The sequence below is a fragment of the Eptatretus burgeri genome, chromosome 6 (genome assembly GCF_056783735.1).
Source record: "Eptatretus burgeri isolate ZD-2024b chromosome 6, Ebu_testis_v1, whole genome shotgun sequence".
NCBI lineage: Eukaryota > Metazoa > Chordata > Myxini > Myxiniformes > Myxinidae > Eptatretus > Eptatretus burgeri.
The window spans coordinates 84,032,267-84,043,265 of record NC_140966.1 but is presented as its reverse complement, the minus strand read 5'-3'; the positions used below and the strand labels follow the sequence as shown (position 1 = coordinate 84,043,265).

The following is a 10,999-nucleotide window of genomic DNA, read 5'->3' as shown; positions in this document are numbered from 1 at the left end:
TGGATGCAATGGGTGGAACCTGTCAATTCACCTGAAGCTGCCTCAGTTCCTGGAAGTTAAAATCCAACCCTTTAATATTGCCATCTTCAGCCAGCTTTAAAAGCCATAATAAGCATTGGGATGCCTTCCTTTTTTCATCACAACTCGGCCATCACATTGAGGTGCAGCTCAAACATGTCTTGGTCGACACTTTCATAGTTTTGATGTGAATGATGAAAATCCCCATGGGGGGTGATGTTTCCAATGTGGGGTTTAACCCCAGGCATGGTTAATCAGCAAAACCTGACATGTAGTCAAAAGGAAGCAAGTGTGATTTTATTCTGCTTTGAGGAAGGTCGATTACAGAATATCAAGGTTACGTGACAAAGCAAGCTATGCAGCTGCACATGCAGATAAAATAATGCTCATGGGGAGTCTAAAGGGGGGTAGTAAAGGGCAAGGCAATTCTACATACAATGATTCAAGGAGTTTCTGTAGGGTATGTCTTTGGTCTTGTTTCGACTGGGAAGATGGATTTTTTATTCCTGCCATTGTTATGTTGTCAGTTACACAAATATTCAAGTGCAGTACAACTAATGACCCAGTGATCCTGATACACTCTTCAACTAGCTGAGCCAGTTCTCGAGCTCTGGACTATCAGAAAAGGCTCGAAGAAAAAATCATCAGGGCTGAAAACAGGCCGAGCGAAGCGACAAGCCGAGTCGATGTGAGTTTTGGAGCCTTGTTGCAGAGGTTCGTTTTGCAACATTCCATTTTTGCGCTGATGGGTATGCTTGGAATGTTGGTACCGTTGAGAGTGCAGACATTCTCCTGGATGCAGCCCTTGGCCTTGAAGTTGATGCCACTACCTGTAGGAAGTGGGAAAAAAAAACATCCAGTCGTTTGGAAATCCTATCATTTCATGATCATTATTTTTCTTCCCCCTTCCCTTGTTATATTTCCCTCACTTTACTTCTGTTATTTACTTCTCATTCACCTCTACGTTCACTCCCATTTTTGTAAATAAGATCATGAAACGGGCATTCTTCAAATATATTTAGACCATGCAATAACATTCTCTGTTATCCTCATTTTTACAATAACCATAGCACTCTGTCTGTGGTTGTCTGCACACCCCAGGGAAGGTCTGCTTTGTCAAAGTGTCAAAGCAGATTTCTTCGCAAGCATTACAGTTTATGCCTGGTGTTGGCTTATTGGTAAGGGTGGTGGGCTTGGGATCCTAGGATCCTGAGTTCAAATCCCACTCGGCTGTTCAATTAACACCAGGTGGGTTGACTCTGCTTGTCATCCTTTCAAGGTCGGCAAAATGAGTGCCATCTTGCTGGTGTCCTGCGTCGGAGTGGCGACCCGTCCAGGATTGTGCCCAACAGCCAAGGAGACTGTTTAGGCAGCACCAATGCAGCACCAACACCACCAGAGTATTTCCTCAATGGATGAATGGATTACAGTTTGCCATTTCCATTCCAGTGAGAACCAGTGAAGGAATTTGGTACTTGGCCAGGATTCCGGTATGCTCAACTACTCTTCGCGAGACACTGCGGGATCAATAAAATCAACCGGCTTCCAAGGCTGGTTCGTGTGCCCCCAGCTTAACATCCTCTTCCAGTAATGATCTAGTCATCCACCGAATGCCCTGCCAGCGAAGCACCAGGGTGATAGTTTATAGTCAAGAATCACATCCCGAAGAGACAGCTCAAAGCTATCCTGCCAGCACCAATATCATGTCGATTGTATGGGTAAATCATTATTCCATGATGTGATTGAGGAGTGCTAGGGGTTCAAGTTTGCACAATTCCCAGGTGAACAATGCATCACATTGTTACGGAGAATTTGGGGGAAAAGAAAGGCAATGGTAAAGTATGTGCCGCACATCCTCACAGAGACGCAGAATTTGAACTGACTTGTTTCTGTGCCAACAGCATCTTCAGCCTCTTCCTGGGAAAGGCAGCACTTTCTTGCAAAGCATCGTTGGTGAAGACAAAACCTGGTGTCCGTCCGACGAACCAGACCTGAACTCTCTTGCTGCAGAGAGTAATGGGCTACCTTTTCCATGTGTAAAAAAAGGCCAAATGCCAACAAGGAAGCATCAAGGTGCCTCATTTTATCGGACCATATTGGAACTTTGCTCAACCGGGAGGTTGCAAAGGGGTAACAGTGACTCAAGAACATTACCATATGGATTCACAATGAATCTTGTGACCTGCAGTGGGGGGAAAAGGGTTCGGCTCATTGGAATGATGCTATCCTCCTCCTTACAAATACTGAAATGTTCAAGACCTCTGTTAAAGTCCTGGGAGTGTGAGGTTTTGCTTCACTCACCTGAATCACCTGATGGAAGTCCACAAAACTTGTACTGATTTATCAAAGTGAAGAACAAGCTTCGGGGGAATGCTTCGTACATTCACCGAAGAGGTTAATGTGTAAAGCCATATCATGTACTGTGTTTCGAACAGTTCAGAAAGAAGGGTCGTGATGAATAAAAAAGTTGATTGACTGTTGGATGTAGCTCATTGAAGAGAACAATGTGACATTAATAATGCTTGTCAACAGTGGAATGGTTAGAAAGTCCGTGCCCTCTGGAATGTTGTCAGTTCGAACCCGACTCCAGCTGAGTCATACTAAAAACTTTTAAAATGGCATGTGCTGCTTCCTTGCTTTGATGCTCAGCATTTAAAAGGATAGAGTATAGATAAACAATGCTGGGAAGGCAATGGCAAACCACCTAGTATATGTATATCCCTTGCCAAGAAACTGCTTCGGCAACACCACCACTGTAAAGAGTACGGTACGTCAAATCAAAATGGTACCTTCAACTGTATGTACTATTTCTATGATGTCGGTGAGGTGACAGAACCTTTGGGATGACCCTTGTAGTTGTGAAGTACAGTCGGCGGTTTAATGCTCAAGTGCTGTTGAAGTTTTTTTCAGGAATTTGTTACTTGCGAAAATCGAAGACTTTTCAAGTATATTGGTTGGTTGCGTGCGTTATTCTGTCTGCCTGCCTGTCTGCCGGCCTGTCTACCTGCCTGCCTGTCTGCCTGCCTGTCTGCCTGCCTGTCTGCCTGCCTGTCTACTTGTTACTTGCAAAATCGAAGATTTCTCAAGGATATATTGGTCAGTCGATTTTGTTATTACTTAGTGAAAATTTTTTGCCAAGTATGTTGTTTGTCTGTTTGTCTGTTTGTCACACGAATTTTGGCCACAGTTTTCAAGCAGTCGTTCTGAATTTTTTTGTGTATGTAGGTCACCTGCCAAGGATAGCAAAGCTTAAAATTTGGTGAAGATCAAAATCTGGATCTGGATCTGAGAATTTTTTAAGTGATTCTTCACCATTGAGAGATAGGGCCAAAAAACGACATACAGCACAATATCTCAAAAAAAAAGTTACGTATGGATTCACACGAAACTTGGCGGGGCATGTTGGGTTTTTGACAAGGAATAATTGATTCGATTTTGCTGAACATCCGAATCCGAATTCGAGAATTTTTCAAGTGAATCTTCACCATTGAGAGATGGGGCCAAAAACAATGTATAGCATGTCATCTCAAAAAGTTGGGGACGAATTACGACAAAACTAGGTGGATGAGTTGGTTACGTGACGAGCACAAGCCCATTCGATTTTGGTTCAGGTCCAGATTCAGATGCGACCTATCAATGGCATACAACATGTAAACTGTTCAGCCTGGCAGAGGTATGCACTCCACCGAGTGCTGTTCCGTTGTGCCAAGTGTCACTCTATGAGTGATTTTTGGGTCGCCAAAATAGGTGACTCTTCTTGTCAGTAATTCTGTCTGTTTGTTGGGATGTTTGTTCGTTTGTCATCAGCGTAATTGGTAGTAAACATGGGCGGATTTTGACCAAACTCGGGTGGTAGGTACATCTTATGACCTCGTGCTTTGGAAATTGTGATGGTTGCTAGGGACGCTTTGGTTCCCTAGCAACAACCGAAAAACCTTCAAAATCGGTACTGTTCACGTGAAATCATCCCACGTAGGGTTATGAAATTTGGCACGAATGATCTACAGGTGATGCTCTATCAAATATATTCCGGGTTTTGTGATACATGGAATACTTTACCTGCAGCGCCCCCTACAATTAGGGTATGCGCAAAAATTGGCGAAAATTGAAGGCCCCCTAGCGACCAGGTGAGTGCATCGATACGAATGAAACTTTGCAGGTTCATGGTACTCAATGAGTACTACAACTTTGCCTCAGGACATATTGACCGATTTCGCTTAGGTCAGGGGTCAAAGGTCAATTAGTGCAAAAATCCATAATATGCGAGAACTGGAGGTGCCTTCGTGCCAAATGCTACTCCTCCTAGGGTTATGGTCGGATGGTCATGAAAATTCACACTAATCGTCTGGAATACATTGTGCACAAACGATCGAGCCGGATTTTCGACTTTTTTTTCTTTTTTTTGTATACCTTGTCGAGGCTCGTATGAGAGCTAACAACAATGTATGAGAGCTAACATTTAGATCTTGTTCACCCACAGCACCTCCTCGAACTTTCGGGATTTCCGATTTCAAACCGCATTTTCAGTACTTTTCATTCAAATTGATACCGAGTAATTATCAGTAGATGGAACTGGATGAGATTTGATATGCATGATCTTAAGGTGATTCCCTATCCGCTATATGACATCCATTTTGCTCTATATCTTATAGTTCCCATGCTCGGCGACCCATCGCCACCTACCAGCTTGTCATTCTGTCTGTTTGTCTGTCAATCGCCTATAGGTCACAATTAAAAACTGATCTTCACAAAACTTCACCAAGTTGTCGAAATACTCTCAACTGAAAAGCCTATTGATTTTGAGGTCACAGGTCAAATGTCATATTGACGTTAAATTTCTAAAATCATCATTTTTCATGCGATTGGCTTGAAATTTGAACAGGATTTCCATGTTGCATCTCTGAATTGGGAAACCAACTATTTTTTAGCTCAAAAGGTCAAACTTCTAAAATCATCAATTTACATCCTATTAACTTGACAGTTGAACAGTATTTGCATAGTACACACTGAATTGGGAAAGCAACGTTTTGAGGTCAAAAGGTCGAAGGTCAACTTAAGGTAAAACTTCTAAAATCAGCAAATTTCATCTGAAAAATCGTCAATTTTCATCCAATTAACCTGGGAATTAAGCAGAAATTTCCTCGTCCATCGCTGAATTTGGAAACCAACTATTGGAGGTCAAAAGTCAACTCAAGGTCAAACATCTAAAACCATCAATCTGAAAAATAATCAATTTTCATCCAATCGACCTGAGCTTTTATTAAGATTGTCAATTTTAATCTTGATGAAATATACAATTTGATTTATCCATGGCAACCTTTAGAGAAGTCTGGCATTGACTTTGTGGTTAGGGTGGTGGCATGGGATCCTCGGGTCCTGAGTACGAGCCCCGTTGGCCACTGAATTAATACCAGGGGGTTGATTCAGCCTGTCATCCTTCCGAGGTCGGTGAAACAAGCACCAGTGTACTGGTAATCGGGGCACTGCATCAGCAGCATAGCCGCACTCCCAACAAATGATGCAACCAGCAGCCAAAAAGGCAGCACATGATGGGAACCGTTGGAGAGGGGGGTCGATTTTGCAAGTATCGTGCTCTGTACATCTTTTTCTTGTTTGTCTGTTTGTTTGTTTGTCAATCGTCGACAGGTCACAGTTTTATATCGATCTTCACGAAATTTCACCACATGGTAGAGCTTGTCATATGCAAGAAGCCTATTGTTTTTGAGGTCAAAAGGTCAACACAGGCCAAAGGTCAAAAAAACTCAAATTTCTAAAATCCTCAATTTTCATCTGATTGACTAGAAATTTGAATAGGATTTTCATACCAGCCTACTGAATTCAACCACCAATTATTTTTGTGGTCAACACAGGCCAAAGGTCAACAACTAAGGTGGTATTTCTAAAATCCTCAATTTTCATCCGATTGACTTGAATTTGAAGATGATTTATATTTCAGGTCGCTGAACTAAACGAGCCAATTATTTTTGAGGTCATCAGAGACCAAAAGGTCAACATCAGCCGAAGGTCAACAACGAAGGTGATATTTCTAAAATTGAGCATTTTCATCCGATTCACTTGAAATTTTAAGAGGATTTGCATATTAGGTCATTGAATTCAACCACTAATTATTATTTTTGAGGTCAAATTTGTTTTATGAATTTTGCGAGTATCGTGCTCTGCACGACATCTTCTTGTTATTCTGTCGATCTGTCTGTTTATCGCCTACAGGTCACAATTTTAAAACGATCTTCACGAAACTTCACCACATGGTAGAGTTTGTCATAATGAAGAAGCGCATTGTTTTTGAGGTCAAAAGGTCAACATAAGCCAAAGGTCAACAATTAAGGTGGTATTTCTAAAATCTTCAATTTTCATCTGATCGACTTGAAATTTGAAGAGGATTTATATTTCAGGTCAATGACTTCAACTAGCTAATTATTTTTGAGGTCAACATTGACGAAAAGGTCAACATAGGCCAAAGGTCAACAACTAAGATGGTATTTCTAAAATCCTTAATTTTCATCCGATTGACTTCAAATTTGAAGAGAAGTTATATTTAAGGTCAATGAATTCAACCACTAATTATTTTTGATGTCAACAAAGACTAAAAGGTCAACATAGGCCCAAGGTCAACATGGTATCTCTAAAATCCTCATTTTTCATCCAATTGACTTGAAATTTGAAGAGGATTTATAATTCAGGTCACCAAATTTTGAGGAATTATTTTTATAGTCAACATAGGCCCAATGAATGTCAACAACTGAGGTGGTATTTATAAAATCCTCAATTTTCATTTGATTGACTTGAAATTTGAAGAGAAGATATAATTCAGAAGGAGGAGGAGGATCATCTCAACTTAGATGAGGCTCGTGGTTATGAATATGCTATATAAGTACGTACACTGTACAGAGAAAATAAGTAAACTGAGTGAAGTTCATGGGGTGTGGGTAAATGAGCCAAATAACCTCCTCTTACACTGGCTTTCATTATATATGCTGCACTGAAATTGATATAGTCTGTCATGATGATGTTACCTTTGTAATGTAATGATGATGTAAGCACACTTACCTTTGTACTAGGTAATCTTCCTTGGGTTCGATTCCTGACCCAACTAAAACTGTCGGCTTGGTGCTTCACACGGAGGGAATTGCATCCCAATTAAGTGTGCCATCCCACGGATGGACTTTTAGCTGGCTGACCTGTGTGCTAGCAATTTAGATGGTGAATGTTAAAGATCCCACGGTATCTTTCGTGAAGATTAAGCGAATTTATAAATGCCAGACTCGATCAACTCCAATTCAAACGTTGGGCCTGGCCAGTCGGTTCCTGAAAGACTTGAGTCAAAAACGTTCCTGGTCGATCCCACAAAAGTTGGGAATCATTTGTTCCCTTAAAGGAAGTAATCGTAAGTATGTTTGAATGAATAACATACTCAGTTTGTAGGTGGCAGTGAAGCATTGTTGATTTTCATCGCAGGTCTTAGATTCACATGTAGAAGTTGGGAGGAAGCACTCTTTGCACTGGAGGCCAAATGCTGGAACAACACAACGAGGGAAAAGGTTATCAACAGGAAAAACAATCACGTGTTGGCAACCTTTTATTAAACCACAGATCATTATCTTAGAGTTGAACAAATTGTTTCATTAAGCTCTGTGGAGTGATTAACACTGTTCCAAAACTCATGTTATTTAACCATTTTATGAAGATGAGTGTTCACAGGTTCATATTTTAACACATTGTTTGGGTTCTGCGAAGCCAATGCTTCCCCAAGGCTATGGCACGGAATATAGTGGTCCCGAGACAGTTATTTCATTAGTATCTGTTTTAGATAACCCTTCCCTTATGTCTCGTGGGTTGATGGGACAAAATGCGTTGTGAGGTCTTTTAAGCCCATTCTTTATTATTTTATCTAATTTACTTTGCTGCCTGCACACATGAACCATCTTGCTTCACACAAACATGCAGGCCATAACACCAGACTAGCTCACTTGCATTTGCCACCAAAATGCATTCTCTCTCTCTCTCTCTCTCTCTCTCTCTCTCTCTCTCTCTCTCTCTCTCTCTCTCTCTCTCTCTCTCTCTCTCTCTCTCTCTCTCTCTCTCTCTCTCTCTCTCTCTCTCTCTCTCTCTCTCTCTCTCTCTCTCTCTCTCTCTCTCTCTCTCTCTCTCTCTCTCTCTCTCTCTCTCTCTCTCTCTCTCTCTCTCTCTCTCTCTCTCTCTCTCTCTCTCTCTCTCTCTCTCTCTCTCTCTCTCTCTCTCTCTCTCTCTCCAGTGGTTTGCAGATGAGAATACACCGCTGAGTCTGGAATACACCTTGCGGGACTCAGCCTACGATACTGGCTCATTCAGGGTTTCAAGGACTGTTCAGTCTCCCAGAAGTAATAATCCTTGCAGTGCACATGCGTGGGACCAGGTGCTTGAGCTTCCTCATTGTCCGACACGTGAGCAGCAAAAGGTAACATGACACTCAAAAAAACAATCATCGCATGAAATTTGCAGTCAATGATCAACACCTGATATTACTGCACAGAACATAAGAGGCGGGACCAATCCTACTGAAGCCATTTGGGTAACCGGCACAACTCGTAGGAGAGAGTTGAATTCCAGGTTTTGAGTTGAGCTCTTATGGCATTGTATTTAACTGGATGAATCATAACTTTAATCAATATGGGACTTTCAAAATGGCGTATGAATGCTAACGAGGCCTTTTGCACATGCGCTGTGTCCATTTTCAGGGACTCGCTTCTGCGAGACGGGGCACTTTTAACCTGTGGATGTGCATGAGGGGTGTCGATGAAAATACCTATAGATGAGGGGTGTCGAGTTCCTATCATTTCCTGTTAACAGAAACAAGTGGCGGTCACATACTCACACACCCCCACTCCCACTCACATACACACACACACACACACACACACACACACACACACACACACACACTTCTCCTTTCAGCAATAGATGCAAAAATCTAGTATAATTTATCTTGTGGCCCCAGAACCAAACAATATATATTTATAACAACACTCACAACTCACACTGCCCCGTCCCCTCGACCCCATGCCAAACATGATTGAGAGTAAATATCATCAGTTTAAAAAGTTGATTTTATCAGGTTAAAAAGTAAAAAAAAGTATCAGGTAAAAAGTTTTATTAGCGTAAAAAGTAAAATATCATGATGTGTGCTGAGCATTCTAGAGCGGATTAATTCGTTTTGAAAGTCCCGTATCTCTTCTAATGGATTGATCCACAACAACTTCAAACAATCCAGGATAAACAATAAGAAATGAGTGAGAGATAAAGTTTGTAAATGGATGAGACCTTGTGGACGAATTGGTTTTGGATTAATTTTTCAATCTCACTTGATTCACTGTTCTCCTCCCATCCCCGATTCAAGTTGATGATTAAATTAATTCAAAGATCATTTTTATTTATTCAAAATGATCATCTTTGAGGAGCTTGCATCCAGAATAAAAAAGCCAATAAAAAAATATTCAATGTACATTTTGTATCATCATCATCATCATCATCATCATCATCATCATCATCATCATCATCATATGAAAATTGAAGATTTTAGAAATACCTCCGTAGTTGTTGACCTTTGGCCCATGTTGACCTCGAAAATAATTGTTGGTTGAATTCAGTGACCTGAAATATAAATACTCTTCAAATTACAAGTTAATCGGATGAAAATTGAGGATTTTAGAAATCTCACCTAAGTTGTTTACCTTTGGCCTATGTTGACCTCTTGGTGGTCTATGTTGGCCTCAAAATTAATAAGTCGTTGAATTAAATGACCAAATGTGCAAATCCTCTTTGAAATTTCAAGTCAATCGGATGAAAATTGACAGTTTTAGGAATCTGGCCTATGTTGACCTTTTGGCCATGACGACCTCGAAACTAATTGGTGGTTGAATTCAGTGACCTGAAATATAAATCCTCTTTAAATTTCTAGTCACTCAGAGGAAAATTGAGGATTTTAGAAATTTGACAAACTTGTTGACCTTTGGCTTATGTTGACCTTTTGACCTCAAAAACAACAGACTTCTATTTCTTATGACGAACTCCACCAGGTGGTGAAGTTTCGTGAAGATTGGTTTTAAATTGTGACCTGCAGGCAATTGACAAACAAACCATTCAATCGGAGGTTTTACCGCAGATTATACACCCTCTTTTACACCACCATATTTAACACATTAAATTAGTTACCCGTGCCTGGTGTTCGTGTCCAGACAGGTCCTCTGTCGCAACATCTATCCAATGGACAGCACACACGTAGATGTCTCGCAGGTGACAGTTACAGCTGATCCAAGATTTGAACCCCTGTTTTTCAGACAGCTTCGAGGCGAGTGAGTGCACATGCCTCTCGGCTATCTTGCCAACCCTTGCTCTCAGACAAGTTGGATTGAGTTCTTGAAAGCATCAATACAAACGACTTTGATGAAATTAACTAGAGTCCCAGAGTATTTGGACACCCATGAAATGGAACATTAAACCCATTTGGGTTTAAGTTATATTCTAAGCTGTTTCGATTTGAATTCAGAAAACATACACTCAGGAATAGAGATCACTCAAATTGAATAACAAGAATAACGAGAACGGCACTCTCCACTCGGCAGAGCACTTACCTCTGCCAGGTTGAACAGGTTACATTTTCTATCCCACCGATAGGGCCAGATCGCCATCTGGACCTTACGCAAAGTCCAATCACCTTGTTCTTGTTACTGCCCAACTCATGCACCAAGTTTTGTAAAAAAAAATCCATCCGCAACTATTTAACACATCATGCTATATATCGTTTTTGGCCACATCTCTCAATGGTGAAGAATCGCTTGAAAATGAAAAAAAAATGATCTTATCCTCCAGATTCGGACCTTAACCAAAATCCAAACCGCTTGTTATTGTCACCTACTCAACTCATCCACCAAGTTTTGTCAGAATCCATCCACAACTTTTTTAAATATTGTGCTTGCTATACAGT

At 40.9% G+C, this 10,999-nt stretch overlaps 1 protein-coding gene across 1 annotated transcript in view; it reads right to left on the bottom strand.

Annotated features, from left to right (window-relative positions):
• Window positions 1–293: 293 nt before the first annotated feature.
• The window catches only part of LOC147025213 (uncharacterized), an 11,194-nt gene continuing 488 nt past the window's right edge, over window positions 294–10,999 (bottom strand). The window contains exons 2-3 of the mRNA XM_085885943.1: window positions 7,451–7,552; window positions 294–848 (exon numbers count right to left, since the gene is read on the bottom strand). Coding sequence (XP_085742069.1) covers window positions 637–848; window positions 7,451–7,552 — 314 coding nt within the window. The 3' untranslated portion in view covers window positions 294–636. The remainder of the gene's footprint in view (window positions 849–7,450; window positions 7,553–10,999) is intronic.